Source organism: Rhinichthys klamathensis, unplaced genomic scaffold (assembly GCF_029890125.1).
Source record: "Rhinichthys klamathensis goyatoka isolate OS25496 unplaced genomic scaffold, OSU_Roscu_1.1 h1tg000040l_1, whole genome shotgun sequence".
Classification (NCBI taxonomy): Eukaryota; Metazoa; Chordata; class Actinopteri; order Cypriniformes; family Leuciscidae; genus Rhinichthys; species Rhinichthys klamathensis.
In genome coordinates this window covers 6,382,243-6,406,584 of record NW_026606587.1, presented here as the reverse complement: position 1 = coordinate 6,406,584, position 24,342 = coordinate 6,382,243, and the positions used below count along the sequence as shown (strand labels likewise).

Sequence of the window (24,342 nt, the reverse complement as noted above, 5' to 3'; positions counted from 1 at the left end):
TTTTCCTTAGAATTGGCCTGATAACTCGCAATTGCGAGTTTATATCTCACAATCCTGAGAAAAGATGTCAGAATCTCGAGATATAAACTCGCAATTATGTGTTATAAAGTCAGAATTGCGAGATGTAAACTCGCAATTGTGAGAAAAAAAGTCAGAATTGTGAGATAAAAAGTCTCAATTCTGTCTTTTTTCTCGCAATGGCGACTTTATTTCTCATAATTCCGACTTTATATCTCGCAATTGCGACTTTATTTCTCAGAATTGCGACTTTATATTTCGCAATTGCAACTTTATTTCTCACAATTCTGACTTCATATCTCGCAATTGTGAGATAAAAAGTCGCAATTATTATTATTATTTTTTATTCAGTGGCGGAAACATAAGACTCCATAAGGCTCATAAGGCTTCCATAAGACTTCTTTCAAAAATGTACATATATATTTTTTTTAACTGTACATTTTCCGTTATTTATTTATATAGAAATGATATATATTGTCTATTGTCCGATATGTTCAGATCACATGTCAAAGTCCAAGACCACTGTCATATTGGCCCAAAGCAACAAACAAAAAATTACAGTTAAAAGTGGAAAAATTATCCATTGAGGTAAAAGCTGTAGATGCTGGTTGCGACAGTACTAATTAACTAAATTCTGTTTTCTTCATTTTTTTAAAACTATGTATCATGCTGCAATTTGTAATAAAGTTAAAATAAAAATAAAATAAAGTTTGCGCACAACACAATTCCCTACTCTTACAACTAATTAAAATTAATTTCACTCATAATTTGGAGGTGGATTCTGTCCTTGAAGCAAGTACTGCTATCGTTGTTTTTTAACCATGAATCACTCGGGGAAGAACTGGAATGTTATTTTTTATTTCTTGTAAATCTGAATTATATTTGTAACGGTCTCATTCTGTTTTGGTTTTGTTTTCATTCTGTTCCCTCTTACAGTTTGCCTGTTAGTTTCCCTAGTTACTTATTAGTTTCACATCTGTTTCTAATTCTGTTAATTACCTTTCCCTGTGTATTTAAACCCTGAGTTCTGTCAGTTCCTTGTTCAGTATCGTTTGAGTTAACGTGGTTTTGTATTTCTGTCATATATCCTGAGTGTTAGTATGGTTAAATAAAGCGTTTCTTTGAATCTTTTACGTTGTGCTCATATCATGTGGGATCATATTTACATTTTACATTTATGCGTTTGGCAGACGCTTTCCACGTTATGTTGTGCTCATATCATGTGGGATCATATTTACATTTTACATTTATGCATTTGGCAGACGCTTTGTAGATGCAATTGGCATTTATGCATTTGGCAGATGCAATGTAAGCAACTTACATTCCATTTCAAGGTACACATATACATTCTTATCAGTTCTTGCTTTCCCTAGGGAATCGAACCCATGACCTTGGCGTAGCAAGCGCCAACACTCTACTGTTTCAGCTACAGGAAAGCCTGTAAGTATCTCCTTACTACCAGTACATGCCATCATTATAATGCATTATGTGATTCAAATATCCCCACATACACATAAAACAGCTTTTAATGCCTGGCAGTGGATGTCCATTTTTTAGACAATGTTGGCATATGTCACAATGTTGTTTTGCAAGGTCAAACAACATATGAGAAAAAAAAAATATTTGTAAATTTGTAATATATAGCTACCCAGACACTAATAACACTTTTGCTGTTGAACTCTTTCATTCACCAAGGCCTGTAGTTGGCTGCTTATGAATGAGACTTCAAAGTTACGTTGAAACTACATTATCATAGATTTTCTATGATAAATTAATAGTTCTAGTCCTGGATGCTGGTTGATCCATACAGTGTTTCATCAGTGTTATATTAAATGATAAAGTAACAGGTTAGACTCCTCCTCAACATTAAATGCTAGAATGAGATAGGCTAGTACAGTAAGTCTGTATGGCTACATCATAAATCTTTGTACCCTTGAAGTGAGTGCAAAAATACTATTAAAATGTATTTAGGAAATATGAAATATTAAAAATCATTACAGGTCCTTCTAAAAAAATTAGCATATTGTGATAAAGTTAATTATTTTCCATAATGTAATGATAAAAATTAAACTTTCATATATTTTAGATTCATTGCACACCAACTGAAATATTTCAGGTCTTTTATTGTTTTAATACTGATGATTTTGGCATACAGCCAGTGGTGGAGAAAGTACTGAATCTCAGTACTTAAGTAAAAGTACAAATAACCTGTTACATGTGTGTCCTGAGTTTCCCCCCGTCACTGTGTATTTGGTTTATTCCTGTGTCTCAGTTTTCCCGCTCCTCGTTAGTTCTCAGTTCCTTCACCTGTGTCTAGTTAATTTGCCCCAGCTGTGTCTTGTTCCCCTTTCTGTTCTCTGTGTATGTAAACCCTGTGTTCTCCTTCACTCCTGGTCGGTTCTCGTTTATGTAAGATGTGTGTATCCTCTGTCTGTTTTCCTGCCTGTACCAGTTTGATTTATTAGTAAAGTATATTGTTTTTGGAAATCCTGATCTCCTCGTGCTTCCTGCCTACACACACCGTAACATAACCAGAGACATATTTACTTTAGTGAAAGTAGAAGTACCACAATGACAACCCTACTTAAGTAAAAAGTAAAAAGTACCTGATTTTAAATGTACTTTAAGTATTAAAAGTACTTGCATAACAATTTATTATCTTAATGTCTATATTCTAATGATTAATAAAACAGTTAATCCTAACTCATTCAACCTAATAATCCTATAATGATGTTCAATAATGATGGAAAAGCTGTTATTTTTTACGTTTTTGTCACCATTTCTGAACAAGCTTGCAATTAGGCAATATGCACATCAAGCTTAATTTGACGGGGTTTGGCTTTAAACGCGATTAATTTATGGCGTAATTCTGAACCTCTTGGCTTGCCATACTAATCCTAACCAAACGTATAATAGGCTACACACGCACCCCACACCACTACTAAACCGCGTATCCTATGCACATAAAAACAAATTTCCGCGTACAAATTCCACGATAAACACACCGCGTGCTATAGAGACGCATTTAGTGTGATCGGGTTGATATGGCAACCAAACTTCACTGGTGAGACAAACGTGCAACGAACGGACGGTCAGGATGACGTTTTGGCAGGGGAAAACTGATCAGAAAATGTAACGAAATTGTAACAGAACGTTGTAGAAATGTAGTGGAGTAGAAAGTATAATAATTGCTGCAAAATGTAACGAAGTAAAAGTAATAAGTATGCACTATTGATTCTACTTAAGTAAAGTAAAGATATGTGAAAAAATGTACTTAAGTAAAGTAACGAAGTATTTGTACTTCGTTACATTCCACCACTGCATACAGCTCATGAAAACCCAAAATTCCTATCTCAAAAAATTAGCATATCATGAAAAGGGTCTCTAAACGAGCTATTAACCTAATCATCTGAATCAACTAATTAACTCTAAACACCTGCAAAAGATTCCTGAGGCTTTTAAAAACTCCCAGCCTGTTTCATTACTCAAAACCGCAATCATGGGTAAGACTGCCGACCTGACTGCTGTCCAGAAGGCCATCATTGACACCCTCAAGCAAGAGGGTAAGACACAGAAAGAAATTTCTGAACAAATAGGCTGTTCCCAGAGTGCTGTATCAAGGCATCTCAGTGGGAAGTCTGTGGGAAGGAAAAAGTGTGGCAAAAAACGCTGCACAACGAGAAGAGGTGACCGGACCCTGAGGAAGATTGTGGAGAAGGACCGATTCCAGACCTTGGGGGACCTGCGGAAGCAGTGGACTGAGTCTGGAGTAGAAACATCCAGAGCCACCGTGCACAGGCGTGTGCAGGAAATGGGCTACAGGTGCCGCATTCCCCAGGTCAAGCCACTTTTGAACCAGAAACAGCGGCAGAAGCGCCTGACCTGGGCTACAGAGAAGCAGCACTGGACTGTTTGCTCAGTTTTGCATGTCATTCGGAAATCAAGGTGCCAGAGTCTGGAGGAAGACTGGGGAGAAGGAAATGCCAAAATGCCTGAAGTCCAGTGTCAAGTACCCACAGTCAGTGATGGTCTGGGGTGCCATGTCAGCTGCTGGTGTTGGTGCACTGTGTTTTATCAAGGGCAGGGTCAATGCAGCAAGCTATCAGTAGATTTTGGAGCACTTCATGCTTCCATCTGCTGAAAAGCTTTATGAAGATTTCATTTTTCAGCACGACCTGGCACCTGCTCACAGTGCCAAAACCACTGGTAAATGGTTTACTGACCATGGTATTACTGTGCTCAATTGGCCTGCCAACTCTCCTGACCTGAACCCCATAGAGAATCTGTGGGATATTGTGAAGAGAAAGTTGAGAGACGCAAGACCCAACACTCTGGATGAGCTTAAGGCCGCTATCGAAGCATCCTGGGCCTCCATAACACCTCAGCAGTGCCACAGGCTGATTGCCTCCATGCCACGCCGCATTGAAGCAGTCATTTCTGCAAAAGGATTCCCGACCAAGTATTGACTATTGAGTGCATAACTGAACATAATTATTTGAAGGTTGACTTTTTTTTTTTTGTATTAAAAACACTTATTTTATTGGTCGGATGAAATATGCTAATTTTTTGAGACAGGAATTTTGGGTTTTCATGAGCTGTATGCCAAAATCATCAGTATTAAAACAATAAAAGACCTGAAATATTTCAGTTGGTGTGCAATGAATCTAAAATATATGAAAGTTTAATTTTTATCATTACATTATGGAAAATAATGAACTTTATCACAATATGCTAATTTTTTGAGAAGGACCTGTATATTAACTGACTTTTCCATTAATGCAATATAGTGGTTTGCATTATGAACAAATTAGCATTATATGATTGATTTACCACAAAACATAATGCCACAATCCTCAGTCACCAGACAAGTCACTTCTGCACTGCATTTCCCATGATCCTTCCTGGCTCCCACCTGCACACTCTCCTCAATCATCCACACCTGCCATCAATCACCTTCATCAGCTCCACTCCATTTAAGCCTGTTTCACACACTCATCAGCATCTGGTCTCATCATTCTACCCTGAACACAAACCTGACTACTAACCTGTGGATACTTACCTGTGTATACTTACCTGTGTGATTCTGTCTCGAACTGTCCAGTCTTCTGTCTTCCTCAGTCTTCCTCGGTCTTCAGTGATCATCTCATCTTCAATCCAGCCAGCCTTCCAGTCACCTGTCATCTCTGCCTGCAAACAAACATTAGCCTGGCAGTATCTTCTCAACTATCTACTTTCCAGTTACTCACCTGTGTTTCTCAAACTCTGTTTGGATTTTTACCTTTGTCTGCATTCTTCTGTTCTATGACAGAAGACCAGACCTAAAATGGATTATGCTGCTCGATTTACAGTTGTGGCTCGTGAAAGCCTGGACTTTGTTATTTTTACTGAGAAAATTTTTTTCTTGCCGTCACCAGCTAGCCTGGTCCCACCACTCTCGTAAATTTCATTTGTACAGAGAGTCTGTCCTTGCTCCATTGAAAAGCGTTAACTTCCTTGAAGGCGGGTACTCTGTTGAATTATTGGATCTGCCCAGAGCCACTCTGGATCTGCCATTACCAATCTCTGACATTTGGTCGTGATGTATGACGACTCAAACCACTCAAACTAGCGTACAACATCAACGTCATCGTTCTCAGCCACTCCCTCTGTTTGCTCATTGGACCGGTAAAAAAATTGACCGGAGAAAACCAAAGAAAACACCACAATCCCAGACGTAGTACTAAAGGAAAATGAAAATTGAGCGGAAGTACGTAGGAGGGTGGAGCCAGGCTAGTCATCAGCCCCTTTGACGATGAGAACCTGAAATCACTGTTCTGGATCGGGGTGAATTACCATCACCCTGTAGACCACCTCTGGGCTGAACCGGAGGGATGCTATTATCCACTGTCTGGAGAGTGTCTACCTCCGATCCAGAACACAGCTGGACACAGAGCCCATTCCACCACCATCGACTACGGAGGAAACGTGTGAGCCCCCCTCAGACAGAGATCTACCACGCGACGCGTCAGCCAGTGCCCGAAGATAAGAGGTCAGCATGGACCCTCGCCCCGGAAGAGGAGCCCCCTGGTGAGTCTGACCAGGGGTGTGAGCCCATGACATGATTGGCTGATGGTATTTTGGTGGATTTTGAGACTGAGGACTGGCTGATTGACTTCAGTGAGGAGGTATTCTCCCCCACTCTATCCCACCCCATTTTGAAATTTTCATCGCTGTTTCTAGACAGCACAGACACCTGCATGGACAATGTATTGTTATCTTCAACCCTGTCTAGCCTTCATCTGTCTCCTGCTCAGCCAGTCCTCCAGCCCCGCCTCTGCTGGAGGTTGTCAGCCCTTCGCCATCTCCTGCATTGCCAAGCACTCAGGTCGAGCTTCAGGTCCTGCAACCACCATCAGCGCCTGAGCTGATAGATCCACTGGCTCCGCCTCTGGCCTCAGATCGTCTCGCCCTGTCGGTTCCACTTTGGGTCCTCTCACCTTCGTCTCTACCAGACACCCTAGGCCTTTTGACTCCCCCAGGTTCACCTCTGCCACAGACTTGCGGATCTTCTGCTACGCTCCATTACTCCACCCCTATGGCTGCAGCAGGCTCCTCCTTCCCCTCGGGTACGCCTCGGTCCTCACACTGGCATCGCCTCAGTCCTCGGGCAGTCTGGCTCCTCAGATCATTGTCGCCTCGGCCTCCTGTGCCAGCAATGTCGCTCTTCTCTGTCTGCGCCCTGGGATCCGTGCCTTCGACTCTGGGTCTGTGCCTTCAGGCAACCTCATCATCATCGCTGCCAGGGTCTCGTCGTCAGGCTGTCACCATTACTCCGACACCTGCTATCAGCATCCCTTCGCCTACTCCTCTTAGCATTCCTGCACCATCTCCACGGCCTCCTCCTAAGCCTCCAGCTTTACCTCATCAAGCTGTGAGGTCACGCCTTCTGGGAAGGGGGGAGTACTGTCACAATCCTCAGTAACCAGACAACTCACTTCTGCACTACATTTCCCATGATCCTTCCTGGCTCCTACCTGCACACTCTCTTCAATCATCCACACCTACCATCAATCACCTTCATCAGCTCCACTCCATTTAAGCCTGCTTCACACACTCATCAGCATCTGATCTCATCACTCTACCCTAAACACGAACCCGACTACCAACCTGTGTAATTCCATCTAGAACTGTCCAGTCTTCTGTTCTCCTCAGTCTTCACTGGTCATCTCGTCTTCAATCCACCCAGCCTTCCAGTTACCTTACAGTGAGGTGTGTATCTCAAAAACCATTGGATTTTACCATTGTCTGCATTCTTCTGTTCCATGACACAATGCTTTCATCTCTGATTTTTAAAATAATTATTATTAAATAATGAAATTGGACAAGTTCAGAACAGATTCATTTTCTGCAACATTTTTTGTGTGTGAATTTGAATGTGCTCAAAGGGTTGTGGGTGACTAGAGGGCGCATAGGATATGTGATGCATTCTTCAAAATAAGCCAAATGAAGGACGCGAAACGAAGGCTGCCTTCCAAGGATACTTCAAATTGAGATGTGCTTTGACGTCACTTGATGACTTGGCAGCCTTGATATGCACCCTGTCTAGGACACAGCCTTCTGATTGAGAAGCCACCATAGAGAATAACTAAACTGTTGAATAAAATGATGCTTTCATAAATAACAAATTGTCCTTAAGTAGTAACTGTTTAAAAAAAAAAAAGTTTTCATTAATTGAAATAAAGCTGAAAAAAATTAAATGTAAATAATTAAATAAAACGCTTAAACTTAAAAGAAATAAAATAAGTTAAAGTACTACAACTGAAATAAAAAAAAGAAAGCTAAATAGAAAACTCAAACAAAAATTTGAATGTAGGGCTAGTGGTGGTTGAGTAGGAGGAGCTGGCTGAAAAATAAAGTAAGGCTAGTGACGTGACTGTAGCAGTTATTACATTGTGATGAAAGGTTAATAAGACATTTTTTTGGAAAACTGACTATGAACAGATAAATGGTGCACAATAAGACTCTGAGGAAAGAGTAAGTAAACAGGGTCCATACCAACTCAAATAATATTTGCTTGTATGTAATATTGGCTTTCAAACAAAACAAAAATCTTTCTTTGATGAGCAAGTACTTAAAGCTGTAACATGCTATTTAGAGCTCATACCATGTCAATAAATCTTTCAGAGTGTTATATCAAATCATGGAGTCATAAGGGCTGGACTCACTCCTTGCTGCAGTCGTTCAGTAGAGGTGACTGAAATGGGTTCCTCTGTCAAATGAGCCTCAGCGGTGGTGCTTTCCCTGAGATCACTGGGGCCTCCAGAGGGACAGTTCATAATCATGTACTCTGCATCCTCTGCTGAACATATAAACACATACAATTTTAATATATTATAAACATTCATAAAATTGTAAGAACCCAAAACCCAAAGTGGAGCTATAAACTGAAGTATGAAGAGGTTAGACATCCACAACAGAAGTCATTTACATATAAAAGTCTTAAGATATGGTGGTAAAGATGACCTTTTTATATAGGTTATATGAGAGTAGCGGTCTTCGAATTTAACATCTGTCCTCCCAATCTTACCATGACCTTCCACTGACTCTCAGTAAAGGTAAAGTTCAGCCAATCACAACAGCTGTAGGTGGATCTGCAGTGTTTCCAGACAGATATGGAAAAAAACTGTATAAAACATGACAGCTTTGTTGGAGCTGTGCTGCAGTGATAGCGCACATATGGGACGTTTAAAGTCCCCCTGTGGTGAAAATCAAGCTTTTAATATTGTTTATACACTCACCTAAAGGATTATTAGGAACACCATACTAATACTGTGTTTGACCCTCTTTCGCCTTCAGAACTGCCTTAATTCTACGTGGCATTGATTCAACAAGGTGCTGAAAGCATTCTTTAGAAATGTTGGCCCATATTGATAGGATAGCATCTTGCAGTTGATGGAGATTTGTGGGATGCACAAAGCTCCCGTTCCACCACATCCCAAAGATGCTCTATTGGGTTGAGATCTGGTGACTGTGGGGGCCATTTTAGTACAGTGAACTCATTTTCATGTTCAAGAAACCAATTTGAAATGATTCAAGCTTTGTGACACAGTGCATTATCCTGCTGGAAGTAGCCATCAGAGGATGGGTACATGGTGGCCATAAAGGGATGGACATGGTCAGAAACTATGCTCAGGTAGGCCGTGGCATTTAAACGATGCCCAATTGGCACTAAGGGGCCTAAAGTGTGCCAAGAAAACATCCCCCACACCATTACACCACCACCACCACCAGCCTGCACAGTGGTAACAAGGCATGATGGATCCATGTTCTCATTCTGTTTACGCCAAATTCTGACTCTACAATCTGAATGTCTCAACAGAAATCGAGACTCATCAGACTAGGCAACATTTTTCCAGTCTTCAACTGTCCAATTTTGGTGAGCTCTTGCAAATTGTAGCCTCTTTTTCCTATTTGTAGTGGAGATGAGTGGTACCCGGTGGGGTCTTCTGCTGTTGTAGTCCATCCGCCTCAAGGTTGTGCGTGTTGTGGCTTCACAAATGCTTTGCTGCATACCTCGGTTGTAACGAGTGGTTATTTCAGTCAAAGTTGCTCTTCTATCAGCTTGAATCAGTCGGCCCATTCTCCTCTGACCTCTAGCATCAACAAGGCATTTTCGCCCACAGGACTGCCGCATACTGGATGTTTTTCCCTTTTCACACCATTCTTTGTAAACCCTAGAAATGGTTGTGCGTGAAAATCCCAGTAACTGAGCAGATTGTGAAATACTCCCTAAATGCATTGAAGCAACTGCCATGTGATTGGTTGATTAGATAATTGCATTAATGAGAAATTGAACAGGTGTTCCTAATAATCCTTTAGGTGAGTGTATGTTTATGTGGTGTTTTTAATATGCTTTAAGACAAACCATGAGCAAAGTCACAAGTCAACACCATTGTCTCAAAAACGTGGTTTGAAATCGCCAATGTTCCTTATGTCACAAACTGCAAATTGTAACCAATCACGTCAACGTGCATTAAATATGCTACAAAGCAGGGAGTCTCAAGAGAAGCCAGATTATTCCGGTTTATTTTTCTGTTGATAAGAAAAATCGTGTACATTTAGCTATATAACGGGTGAATTATGTATATGATGTATAGTACGATGTTATGATGAACGATATGCCTTTCTCCACTGACTTTCTATGATGTTCTCTTACGAGGTTCTCTCGTACTGTGTAATATCTTACGCTAGGGGAAAACCTCTTTTCCTCGAGATATTGAAGCCAAAAAATTATCCTTAATTTTGAATTATTGTAAAACGCGTTGCAGCAGCATACAGACATAGGCAGGCGGCTCAGCGTGCCTATTGGCTGTCCTGCGGCAACTGCAGCAGCCTATCGAGAGCGGCCCTTTGGTGACGGTCCAATGGGGGCGCTTCGTGCCCATCGTGTCACGCTCGCGCCCAAAGGGGCGTGGTCTAGCCCTATAAAGATAGCTTGATGGGCTGATCTCACTGATTTTTCATCTCTTCAGCGAAGCTCTGCATCGCTGGATCCTGAGTGAAGAAGCCGCGCCGTTGAAAAAGCCTTCTGCAGGACGAGCCATCTTCTGAAGCCGCTGGCCTCATCTCGCCGCCTTCAGTCGCCGCTTCCTGCTACGCTATCCGGCGTCTATATATCCTTTTACACTCTGCTCACTGTGTGTTCGCCCCCGCGACTCACTTACTAAAAGAGCTGCGTCTTTTTAAAGATGCCGAGCCGCACTCAGCGACGGGGACCGCCTCATCTGCGTTTCCTGCCTGAGAGAGGAGCATGTAGCACTCGCGCTCGCTGAGGGCGGCTGACCTCACTCCGAGCTATTGCCTATGGTGACTCTGAGGACTCGCCTGGCATATTTCTCCGAGTCTGCACTCCCGCCCGCTGTAGTGCTGCGCCGTAAAGCGGCGTACTCAGCGGGTCCCCGAGCCTTCTCCAGCCCGTGAAAGCTCGCCGGTTCGCCCGCGAGTTTTCACCAGCTTCACTCGAGTCGCTCACTGACGGACAACGGCCGCCGCGCGCCGCCGTTTTCGCCATTTGTGACGAAGAGATAGCTGCATCTGTTGAGAAGGCCAGCTGAGCCGCTAGCTTTCTTTACTTTATAAGAAAGCTACCCCGCCCCCACCCCCCGTGGGTATGCGTCACCGGCGAAATAGGGAAAGAGTGTGTTTTAGTCCCGCCGAGGCCGGACAATCTCCATTTCTCAAACATTTCCCAGCTCCTCTTAGTTGAGCGGCTGAAAATGTCAATATTGCAGCAATGAGCCTGTTGTATAACACGCACACCTGCAACATATGCCGACACCCTAAACTGTGACGCTCCCTTATCTGCTCGAGCTAATTTAAGCTTACGTTGTTTCCCCCCTGTGGCGAAACACAAAGCTGTTCGCGAGGGAGACCCGTGTTCGATCCTGGCTCTCGCAGCAGTTAAGAAATTTAGTCTCGCCACGGCCAGACTTCCTTTTCGCTTGTTCAGTTCCAAGAAAATGCGACTGTTCCAGTGTAATTTGCAGTAAACAAGCCGGTACCACGGCCCGCTTGCCTGCACGCAAATGCCGTTTCCATGGCGACCCAGAAAAATCATAAGCAGTGTATTTTCTGGTATTCCGGCCACAGCCGATAGTGTTATGAGTGTAATACAATGCCCACAGCCCAGTGTTCATTTCTGCACACAAACACAGCCCGTCACGGTACAGGTCTCGCACAAATGAAATCGACGCATGTCAATTGTGCATTGAATGTAGTGAATGTGCCCACGACCCAGTGCCCACAAACACTACACACTACATGTACCATGGTTTCTGAAAAATGAAACCAACACACATACAGTCAGCTCAGGCCGACGGTGTTTTCCAGTGCAGTGAATGTGCACGCTACTCCGCGCCCACATTCACCCACAGACATGTTAAGCCCCACGGGGCTCGCCCCGCTAGCTCTCTCACAGCAAACTGCTATAATGAAAGCGAGCACGGCCAGGCTGCACGCCATTTCAGGCGCGCCCCCCGCCTCACTCACTGTAAACACAGTGCCCATGTTACAGCGCACGAAAGCTCCCGTGTCGTCACTATGTTACGATCAGAGCCCAAAACCCATTCTACCCCTAGCCATTCACGCAAACGCGTGGGGACAGCTCCCGGGGTTTCGAATTGGGTGCTGAACATTATAAAAAGAGGCTATATGCAGTTCGCTCGACGCCCTCGCCGCAGCACGGCGCGCGTCGAATCTACGGTGAAAACAGAAGTAGCACACCTACTTCGAGCCGAAATAGCGACCTTATTGAGCAAAGGGGCAATAGAGCCTTTATCTCAAGCTCAGAGCGAAGGGGGCCTGTACAGCAGATATTTTCTGGTACCGAAAAAAGACGGGGGTCTCAGACCCATTCTAGATCTAAGAAACTGAACAAAGCGCTTATGTAACGCCAGTTCAGAATGCTTACAACCAAGAAAATCCTCGCGCAGATTTGCCAAGGGGACTGGTTTATGTCGATCGATCTGAAGGATGCTTATTTCCAGATACAAATAGCGTCACGTCACAGGCGATTTTTGAGATTCGCCTTCAAGGGCCAGGCATATCAATACACAGTCCTACCGTTCGACCTGTCTCTTGCACCCCGTACATTCACGATGTGCATGAACGCGGCGCTCGCACCCCTGAAACTTCAGGGCATGCGAGTTTTGAACTACTTGGACGATTGGCTGATTCTAGCTCGATCTCAGTCAGAGCTCATAGAACACAGGACCGTGTTACTCGAACACCTCGAGAAACTGGGTCTCACAGTCAATTGGGCGAAAAGCTCGCTGGTCCCCAGTCAGAAAATAATTTTCCTGGGCACAGAGCCGAACTCCAGAGCGCAGAATAGACATTCAGCGCTCCACGAAATCCTTCCGCTGCAGCGCTTTAGTCCCGCTCAGGAGGTTTCAGAGAATGCTGGGCTTGATGGCCTCAGCATCTTCAGTACTTCAGCTGGGCCTGCTTCACATGCGCCAGCTGCAGTTTTGGCTCAAAGCACGAGTACCACCTCGAGCTTGGGCTTCCGATCTGCTTCGGGTCAATCAGGAATGTGTCACAGCCCTGAAACCTTGGAGAGCGACCGACTGGTACCAGTCTGGTGTAAACCTGGGGACTTCCTCGAGTGTACAGGTGGTGTCCACGGACGCCTCCACCTCGGGATGGGGAGCGCTGCACGAGGGCAGACCGTTCTTCGGCCTATGGTCAGAACGAGAAAAGCTCCTTCACATAAACTGTCTGGAAATGTTGGCAGTCGACAACGCGCTGAGGCGCTTCTGTCCCCGAATAAAGGGCTACCACGTCTTAGTCCGCTCGGACAACATGTCGGTGGTATCCTACATAAATCGCATTTTCAGACTGACAGAGCGCATTCTGGTCTGGGCTCAGCACAATCTGCGCTCACTGAGAGCAGCACACGTGCCTGGCCTCCTGAATTTGGGGCCAGACAGACTGTCCAGAAACAATATACCAGCTGGGGAATGGTCTCTGCACCCGCAGATAATCCTCCTGCTGTGGGAGAAGTTCGGCAGAGCACAGGTAGACCTATTCGCGTCCCAGGAGAACGCTCACTGCCCAAAATTCTTCTCAAAGAGCAAGGATGCACTGGCCCTCGTCCGGCCCAGCTGCCCGCTCTAGGCTTTTCCCCCAGTTTCGCTCCTGCCTCAAGTGTTGGAACGAATCAGGGAAACCAGATGCTCTGTGCTCCTTGTGGCTCCGCTCTGGACGAACCAGGAATGGTTCCCAGTCCTAATGCAGCTGACGAGCACTGCCCCATGGCCGAGTCCGACGAGGAAAGACCTCCTCTCTCAGGCCATGGGCTCAATTTGGCATCCTCACCCGGAAAGGTGGGCCCTGCACGCATGGGCCATCAACCGGTACCTGCAAACCTCCCCGAGGGAGTGCTAAACACCATCACGCAGGCCAGAGCACCGTCTACCAGACGTCTCTATGCCTCTAAGTGGTCAGTGTTTGTTAACTGGTGCAAAACCCGAGGTTTTCCACCCACAAGCAGCGGGGTAACGGAGGTACTTTCCTTCCTTCAAGAGCTACTGGATAAGGGCAGGTCCCCATCCACGCTCAAAGTCTATGTGGCGGCCATAGCAGCGTTTACAAAACCTGCGTCTGGCCCGTCACTGTGGAAAAATTATCTGGTCATTCGTTTCCTAAAAGGAGCTAAGAGGATGAATCCTCCCAGACCCCCATCTATCCCCATGTGGGACCTTTCCATGGTGCTAGAAGCCCTGAAAGGATCCCCATTCGAGCCAATCCAGACATCGGATATGAAACACTTGTCTTTCAAAACAGTGTTTCTCATGGCTCTTGCGTCAGTAAAATGCATAGGGGATCTGCAAGCGCTCTCAATAAGCGCAACGTGTCTGGAATTTGGGCCTAACGACTCAAAAGTCATACTCAAACCAAGACACGGATACGTGCCTAAATCCCTCAACACCCAGGGATACCCTTTAGGGCCCAGGTTATCTCCCTGTCTGCCCTACCGGTTCATAATGAGGAGGAAAGCACAGGCCTCCTTTGCCCAGTAAGGGCATTAAAGGCCTACGTATCTCGCTCGTCTGTTTTCAGACAGTCTGAGCAGCTTTTCGTTTCATTTAGCGGTCGCGCTAAGGGCCTAGCCGCTTCGAAACAGACCCTATCCAGATGGACAGTTGATACCATAGCAATGGCATACACTACAAAGGGACTTGAGTGCCCTTTAGGTGTTAGAGCACACTCCACCAGAGGCATGGCCTCATCGTGGGCGTGGTCTAGTGGGATCTCTTTACAAGATATCTGTATGGCGGCAGGCTGGGCCTCCCCGTCTACATTTTTAAGGTTTTATAACCTAGAAGTTCCCGCCTTACAAGCCAAATTGCTGTCGGTTTAAAAGTCAAGTACCACCTGCCCCGTCGTTTCGGCGCAGAGTACTGCACTCGCTTGAGCACCGCTCAACGGGCAGTGAGTTTTTTCCCAAGGGAAAATAATGCCCGTACTATCACTCAGTACAGGCCGAAGTTTTTCTCTTCACCCTGACTGTGTGTGACACTATTATAATGAATAGCCTTTCTTGTGGCTAAATTATTTGAGAATGATGCTGCTAGCCTCTCTTCTCGGACTCTCTGTGAGTTCATGGTGATTATGCACTATATGCGCCCCGGGCACTTGCCCCTTGGGACTTTGGTGTTGGATCCCTACATGCACAGCGTTTTGCATAGTGTTCCCCTAGCGTAAGATATTACGCAGTACGAGAGAACCTCTCGTAAGAGAACGTACTCGGTTACTAACGTAACCTGAGTTCTCTCTAGAAGAGGGAACGAGTACTGCGTATCTTGCCGTGCCTGCTACGAGCTGGTTCGCTTCGGTGATGAAAAACCAGTGAGATCAGCCCATCGAGCTATCTTTATAGGGCTAGACCACGCCCCTTTGGGCGCGAGCGTGACACGATGGGTGCGAAGCGCCCCCATTGGACCGTCACCAAAGGGCCGCTCTCGATAGGCTGCTGCAGTTGCCACAGGACAGCCAATAGGCACGCTGAGCCGCCTGCCTTTGTCTGTATGCTGCTGCAACGCGTTTTGCAATAATTCAAAATTAAGGATAATTTTTTGGCTTCAATATCTCGAGGAAAAGAGGTTTTCCCCTAGCGTAAGATATTACGCAGTACTCGTTCCCTCTTCTAGAGAGAACTGAGGTTACGTTAGTAACCGAGTACGTTTCTAAGGATGCTGATTTTTAGAAGGCAGCTGTCTGACTCTGAGATGGCGAACGGTAACATGGTTTGTTTAACATTAGCAACACATTATAAGCTGTTTGATAACATAGTCAAGCAGCAAAAGGCTGATCATATTAATTACAGTTATGTGTCTGACATTGTAGAGAGCGATATATAAAACACATTACCATTCTGATACATCAACTTGTAGACGAGCCTGTTTAATTCACTCTTTCACCACTTCTTCTGAATCAGTTTCTGGTTCAAACATATATGGCTGAATTGAACCAGTATTTCCATATTTATGGGTCTGCATATACTAAATTAAGCAAGGGTGTAGAGTTACATTCAAGCTATTTTAAGGCATGAATACATTTTTTCACATGAAAAAAAGTTTAAATATGTCATTTTGGTGATCAAAGATGAGTTTTAAAGGGTCATGAAACCCTAAACCACATTTTCTGAGATTTTAACAGAGGTATGTGTGTTGAACAACATTGAAGACAATGTTAGCATCTGTTAGATTTCATAGTAGGGCGAAAATGGTTAAATTTTAGTTTTTTCCAGCTATTTTCGTCTTCCGGGTTTAAAATCTTCATCGCAGGCTGTGACGTGGCAGTGCACAGTGTAGTGCGTTGATGACTCATCGGTCTCTCATAATTATTAATGAGACTGAATTTTTATATCCTATGAGAAGACACGGTCTCTTAATTATTCATGACACCACGTGGATCTTTCCACAGACATGTCAAACTGTGATATCGCGTAACGTTAGTAAAGGAGAGAGACCATCATGGGACGCAAGTGCCGCAAACATTTTACCCGAGAGAGCTTCGAGAATTGGAGAATGGTGGACTTCGGCCTTGTCGATGACCAATGCAAGTTACGTCTTGCGAGTAATGCGGTACCAAGTCCTGAGGACTTTTCTATCCCTTCAGAGTGTGTGTCTAAAATGTAACCCTGGTCATTTTACTTGCCTTTTGTTAAATAAGCGGTCGTTATGAACATTTTAGATATTTCGATAATATATCAATTGTATGCTTAATGCGGGAGACTTGTGAATGTGTAGTGTTGACGTGCGGGCTGGGCGACACCGTGTTGTGTGTGTGTGTGTGTGTGTACGTGCAGGCAGGCGAGCCTGCGAAATGATTCGGGGTCAGAGAGAGAAGCGGTAGGATGTGTGTTTGGACGAACAACTGAAAACTCTGAGATTATTGTTCATTATTGATCGTACATTGTACAGAGGTCAAAATTATTGTACAAATACGATAATTATCGTACATCTGGCAACACTGCTGGCTGATGACAGTTCCCCCTCTCCCCTGCCGTGCCACACCCACTCCCTCCCTTCTTCTCACAGCCATCCACGCCCATTTAAGTTGCATTTTTCAAAAAGATTATGAGCTAGACTTGAGCTGATAGAGGGGGGTTTCATGACCCTTTAAGGGATAAAATTATTGACTACAGGGGGACTTTAACAAAAAAGCACTCTGTACGGTGGAATTTAATCAGTCTGCAACTGTCAATGTTTTGCTACATGGACTACAGACCTTATTGCTTCCTGGATTCTTTTGTTTCTTTGTTTCTTTTGGTTTAGTTTATAGATGAGTTTTTATTTTGTAAATAAACCCAGCATTTGAGTTCATCTCCTGTCTAGACTTATTCTGCGACATTACTGGTTTTACTGTAATTTTGATCAAATTAATACAGCCTTGGTGAGCGTAAAGGTCCTTGCACACTGAGTCAGAAATTTTCGTGTGCGTTTTTTCGTATTCGTCATTCGGTGGCCCTGAATTGTCAGAACACCTCTCAAAATGCTTGCTACGGATGTGAAAAACGCAGAAAATCAAACCCAATCCGAATTTTTTTATGACGAACTAAAGTTTCTGAGGAAGTGTGTAAACGCGATTAACGGCCCTTGCACACTGAGTCCAAAATTCGCGTCTGAAATTTTCGCACGTTAAAAAATAAATACGACCTCACGTTATGTCAATCACAATTAAGGCCCTTGCACACTGAGTCCGAAATTTTCGTATGCGTTTTTTTGCACGTTAAAAAATAAATACGACCTCACGTTATGTCAATCACAATTAAGGCCCTTGCACACTGAGTCCGAAATTTTCGTGTGCGTTTTTTCGCACGTTAAAAAATAAATACGACCTCACGTTATGTCAATCACAATTAAGGCCCTTGCATACTGAGTCCGAAATTTTCATATGTGTTTTTTCGTATTCGTGATTCGGTGGCTCTGAATTGTCAAAACACCACTCAAACACCATTCAAACTGCTTGCTACAGATGCGAAAAACGCAGAAAATGGAACCCAAAAAAGGGCCTTTAGAGTCTTCTTGCAAAAACATGAAAAAATCTTTCCTACTTCAAACAATGGAACGGCAGTGTATACTTACATATACAGTCACACATTTACTTCATATAACCAACCAAGTATTTACCTGGTGTGTCCTTGTGGTCCTGTAGTTTATATAGCAGCTCTGAGATGGATTTTTTCTGGGCCTGAGCAATATAACTGAGATTCTCACTGTCCAGAACCAGCAAGAACGCCTGCAGGTCCGAAACCAGCCGAGCCAGCACTACAAAATCAAAGAAAACATACACATGTATCATCAATAAACACAATTAAATGATTTTTCACATTTTTCATAATTAAAAAAATAACAGCTTGATTGGAAATTTTTCTGTCTTCATAGTCTCATATCTCAAGCACTGAGACTGACACTGTTTATGATTATTTGATGTTTAACTATGCAACGTGATGATTTTTAAATTGTAGTAATATTTGATGGGTATATGATGGATTTTTATTTGTTTTAGATTGAAAGTCTGTACCTGGGACCAAGGTAAAACAATAAAATCTATACATAAAAGACTTTTGAAATTCAGTTAGCAAAAACAGATGATGAAGGCTTGAAGAAAAGTTAACTATCTGCCTGACTAACCTGTTATAACTACAGTTCAATCTTTTCAGGAGAGATCAGTGTTTGATTAATTAAACCACAATAGTAAACAGGCTCAGTTTTCAGATTTTTAATCATTCTTTCAACAGCTGATTTTATGACCGAAGTGGAGGGCTCCTAAACTGCTGGTTTATTTACACTCTAAGTCTAAGCTGAATAAGTGTGTTCTATATTGCTTTGAATTATTTACTAAAGTGACTTTATAACAATGTTAGAGTTTATTCCTGCAGCCGAACCCATTCATCACATTAGACTAATATCCACACAAACATCAGCACATGTGCCCCTACACTGAAGTTCTACCTTTACTGTGGACCTAAATAATTATTTAATATTGAATTAAATACATTTCTCCCATCCTGAATAGCTGAAATTGTGAAATCATGCTGTGCTATTTGGTGACTTGAGAAGGAAAAGAGGCCTTTACCTGTTTTATAATGGTTTAAAGTGAAGTCTGCACTCTGTCTTATCCTTATTATGTTGGCTACAGACAAACAGGCCACTGTTCAAGCCCTCACCACAGTAAACATACAGAGACTCCACACACTGTGTATATTACACAGAGACACATCAGTGGGCCTTTGTGCTGCAGTCAATCCTCTCTCACTCTTTCTCACATATTTTAAAGCATTAAACGTCAGCACATAACTTATTCTGAATAGGGACCATGAACCACCTAGGGACCTGACCCACCTAGCAACCACATAGCAACATGTTAAAAAACACTCAGACCAACTACAACCTTTTGCACAGGTAAGTGTCACTCATATTTTCTTCAGAAAATATAAAAACCTAGTTGCATACCCCTGCTCAACCATCTTTCTCTCTTGTGAAAAAGAAGTATACTTAATGGTATTGAATGTGCACTTGTAGTGTACTTCAAATCTTTTTTTTTTAACTATAGTGGCAGATAATATAATATTAATGAAAGAAAATGTCACTTAAGTGTACAGTTACACTTTCATGACTATGTTTCTTAACGCACTTAAGTAAAAAGTGCACTTTGTAATAATGTCAAACTAAAAGTTTGAATAATATTGTTTTAATAAGCCTAAGTCGTGTTATAGTGGACTTATTTGAAGTAGACTTAGAAGTGTTTTGATGTGTTGATCTTACTTTGATGTGTTGAATAACATATTAAAGCATCTGTAAAGTACTTGATTTATAACTTGACGTTACTTTTAAAGTTAATATAAAATAATTGCAACCTCAACATAACAAATGTGTAAATAAAAAAATACATGACATTCAATTTTCAATAGAAATTACATTAAAGTATATTTTAGGTAACCATAAATGCTTGGCAGTACATACAGCACTACATTTTAACCATATTTCAAAGACAATATAAGTAATAATGAAATAACATATGAAGATGTACTTAAAGGGTTAGTTCACCCAAAAATGAAAATTCTGTCAGTATTTACTCACCCTCATGTTGTTCCAACCCCGTAAGACCTTCGTTCATCTTCGGAACACGAATTAAGATATTTTTGATGAAATCTGAGAGCTGGATCACTCCTCCATACTAGTCCATAGGCTTCTTCAGGGATTGAACTTGCCGACCTCGAAAGGTTATTAAAGACATCGTTAAAATAGTCCAAGTGACTACAGTGGCTCAATCTTAAGTTTATCAAGTGACGAGAATACTTTTTGTGCGCAAAAAAAACTAAAATAACGACTTTATTTCAACTATTCATTTCCTTCTCTGTGGGCCTCGAGTCAGTTCACTAGTGTAATAGCGTAAGCTTCTGTTGTTGTACGTCACACGCATCACGCACATGACCAGCGTCGGCCAATAGGGAGCCTACGTGTGACGTAGCTCTACGGAATCACACTACGTTAACTGACTAGAGGCCTAAAGAGAAGGAAATGAATAGTTGAAATAAAGTCGTTATTTTTGTTTGTTTTTGCGCACAAAAAGTATTCTCGTCGCTTGATAAACTTAAGATTGAGCCACTGTAGTCACTTGGACTATTTTAACGATGTCTTTAATAACTTTTCGAGGCCGGCAAGTTCAATCCCTGAAGAAGCCTATGGACTAGTATGGAGGAGTGATCCAGCTCTCAGATTTAATCAAAAATATCTTAAATGAAAGCGTAAGCGTAAGTTCTACCAGAAAGACTCCATTGCACGTCACTTATTTATAATTCCACGCAACCAATCACAGCTCGACATTGAATATAAAAGACTGATCCTACCGTTCCATGTTGTTGCCCGCAGGTGTCGTAGCAAAGTTTTCGATGCCAATTACGTTTCCATTCAGTTCGCAGAAACAGGCGCTGGCGTTCACTTACTCGCGTTTCGATACCAAACATAACAACACAAGTCACATCGTTGATTTCGATCTCAGCAACTTTCGCGATGCGCGAGTGCGACACACTTGTGTAAGAAACAAACGTGGCAGCTTTAAATCTCATGAGAGTCGATCTCCACTCAGTGTTTTTCAAAAAGTTCCCCTTTTACCACGATTAAACTTCATTCAGGTAAGTATATTAACTTGCTACTCTTCTGTTCCCTTCAAGACGTGAAGTTCAAATGTGGTGATGTGGTAGCTTTAAAATAACTGCCGATACTGCAGTCTGCAACGCAACATACTGCAACGCTTTAAACAGTAAACAGTGGGCCGAATAGCTCATTGAAATGGTAAGTGTATGCAAAGATTCACGTAACGTTAACTACATCGTCACGCACTCACGGCCAGTTGCAAAATACTATCAACTGGGTTGCTGAATAGAATTTAATCAAGCTTAAGAGTAACTTTGTTATTAAATCGCATATGTATATGCCATATATTACAGCTCGCGCTCCTCATCTGCTCACTCACCATTGTGAGAGACGAGACGAATTGCTTTCCATCTTAAAGGAGCAGTACCTATTAAGGCTATTCAACTTGTTTTACGCCCTTCTCTGAATTTGTTATTGTTCCGGTAATGCATTTATGGAGATGTTTTTTCAATCACTTCCCGAGCGCCGGAAAGATCTCGACTTATACCTTGATGATTGCAGACTTCAACTAATAAAAGGGGGCACACTATTTAATCTCAGCTCGTTTTCTGTAAATAAACTATCTCTTATTCGATCATAAATCAACAGCAATTAATAGTAAAAAAAAAATATATATATATATATATAAATATATATTATAATAATACATATAGCCATGTTTTAACAGCGTGCATGGCTCATGCATCCAAGAAAAAGCGTTTCTAACCGTGTTTTACAGGTTATTTGATCAGGGGAATTCGCATCTGTTTCAAAACATTTTAATTTGGCTCGTGGCTTGTCTATTTCCGATTTACGTCTTTCTCCCACCTTTTAAATGTATTTAAGTTTTCGAAAACAGATTCTTCTGGAGTCTCTGGCGTTGTTATATCTAAAGTCTATAATTCCTATTGCCCCTGTACTTCTTTGGTCATATCTCAAAGCATGACCACACTTCAATACTCCCTTTTTTTCATATAAGCGAACGGTCTTCCAATGACAAAGCACTGGTTTTGAACTCATGTAGCTTCCTCCTTAATTCTCCGGTCTTTCTCCACATATATACACTGGGTATTCCTTTCGTATCGGAGCCACAACAACAGTAGCCGAATGCAGCGTTCCCGACTCCCCTATCCAAATGCTTGGCAGATGGTCGTCCACAGCATACAAGACCTACATCAGATCCGACACGTATGTTCTACTAAATGCTCAACAAGCCCTCTCAACCGACATTCGAGGTAAATTTCTTCGCTAGCTACTGGTGGTGGTTAACAATCCATACATCTATCATACGTCCGCTTTTCACTGCTAATCTGTTTAGTTACACGCAGTCAATCGTGGCTTTCTTTATTTCGTTCTTTACCATCAACTCATCCCATAATTGATTAATGAAGAATAGCTTTGAAAATACCATAATAACAACGCTCCAAGGCTATTCGTATCCTTGCTTGCTTATGTCTATCGTAACTTTCGGTTCTGATTGCTGCAATATTTTTAAGCCTATCACAGCTTCTGAAATTCTACGATTACTGCCATTTTATGACCAATCTTGGGCTATTTCATTATGTTATCGAAGCTTTCGACTTGATTTCGTTCTCGACGCACGAATTCTGCCTATCGAGGCATAACTTGCGTGAGCTTTCACGATCGTAATACAAAGCCAAATATTTCATGGCTGATCGCGGGCTTCGTTCATAAATGCATATCGTAGCTTTCCTGGTTGAATCATCTTAACGTTATATCTCTGCCTATTGTGGCTCCTCGGAAAAGTCTTCCTGGCTTCAGCCTTTATCATAATAAAAATAAGGTCAATCATGGACCTATTTTATGAATACTGGTATTGTTTCTTGGCTAAACATAGCCTATTATATTAATGCTATCGAAGCATTCGACTAATCTCAGTTCCGATGCATGAACTCAGCCAATCGAGGCATCAGCCTATCTAGGCTTCACTATTAAACAAGCTTTCATGATCGTACTCTAAGCCAAATATTTCATGGTCGATCGCGGCCTTCGTTCATAAACGCATATCGTAGCTTTGCTGATTGTAATTATCTTAATGTCATTTCTATGCCTCATGGCTCCTCTGAAAAGTCGCCTTGGCTTCAGCTTTTTATCATCATATGTAAGGTCAATCATGGACCTATTTTACGATCACTGGTAATGTTTCATTGCTAAACGAAGCCTATTACATTAATGCTATCGAAGCCTTCGACTAATCTCAGTTCTGATGCATGAACTCGGCCATATCGGGGCATCGGCCTATCGGGGCATCGGCCTATCGGGGCATCGGCCTATCGCGGCATCGGCCTATCGAGGCATCGGTCTATCGAGGCATCACTATCGAATAAGCTTTCATGATTGGAACCCTAAAGACAATTATTTCATGGCCGATCGCGGCCTTCGTTCATACATGCATATCGTAGCTTTCCTGGTTGAATCATCTTAACGTTATATCTCTGCCTATTGTGGCTCCTCGGAAAAGTGTCCCTGGCTTCAGCCTTTATCATAATAAATATAAGGTCAATCATGGACCTATTTTACGAATACTGGTATCGTTACATGGCTAAACGTAGCCTATTACATTAATGCTATCGAAGCTTTCGACTAATCTCAGTTCTGATGCATGAACTCGGCCATATCGAGGCATCGGCCTATCGAGGCATCGGCCTATCGAGGCATCGGCCTATCGAGGCATCGGCCTATCGAACAAGCTTTCATGATTGGAACCCTAAAGAGAAATATTTCATGGCCGATCGCGGCCTTCGTTCATAAATGCATATCGTAGCTTTCCTGGTTGTAATCATCTTAATGTCATATCAATGCCTTTCGTGGCTCCTCTGAAAAGTCGCCCTGGCTTCAGCTTTTTATCATTATATATATATAAGGTCAATCATGGACCTATTTTACGATCACTGGTAATGTTCCATTGCTAAACGAAGCCTATTACAATAATGCTATCGAAGCCTTCGACTAATCTCAGTTCCGATGCATGAACTCGGCCATATCGTGGCATCGGCCTATCGTGGCATCGGCCTATCGAGGCATCGGCCTATCGAGGCATCGCTATCGAACAAGCTTTAAGGATTGGAACCCTAAAGACAAATATTTCATGGCTGATCGCGGCCTTTGTTCATAAATG

General features: G+C 42.7%; 1 protein-coding gene across 3 annotated transcripts in view; it reads right to left on the bottom strand.

Moving 5' to 3' along the window:
- Positions 1 to 24,342, bottom strand: part of si:dkey-220o5.5 (actin filament-associated protein 1-like 2) — a 103,128-nt gene that overhangs the window by 41,378 nt on the left and 37,408 nt on the right. Inside the window, exons 2-3 of one of the 3 annotated variants that reach the window (XM_056246705.1) lie at positions 18,195 to 18,332; positions 8,223 to 8,356 (exon numbers count right to left, since the gene is read on the bottom strand). In XM_056246705.1, the coding sequence (XP_056102680.1) occupies positions 8,223 to 8,356; positions 18,195 to 18,332 (272 nt within the window). The remainder of the gene's footprint in view (positions 1 to 8,222; positions 8,357 to 18,194; positions 18,333 to 24,342) is intronic. The other 2 variants (XM_056246706.1, XM_056246707.1) reach the window with 2 other exon arrangements.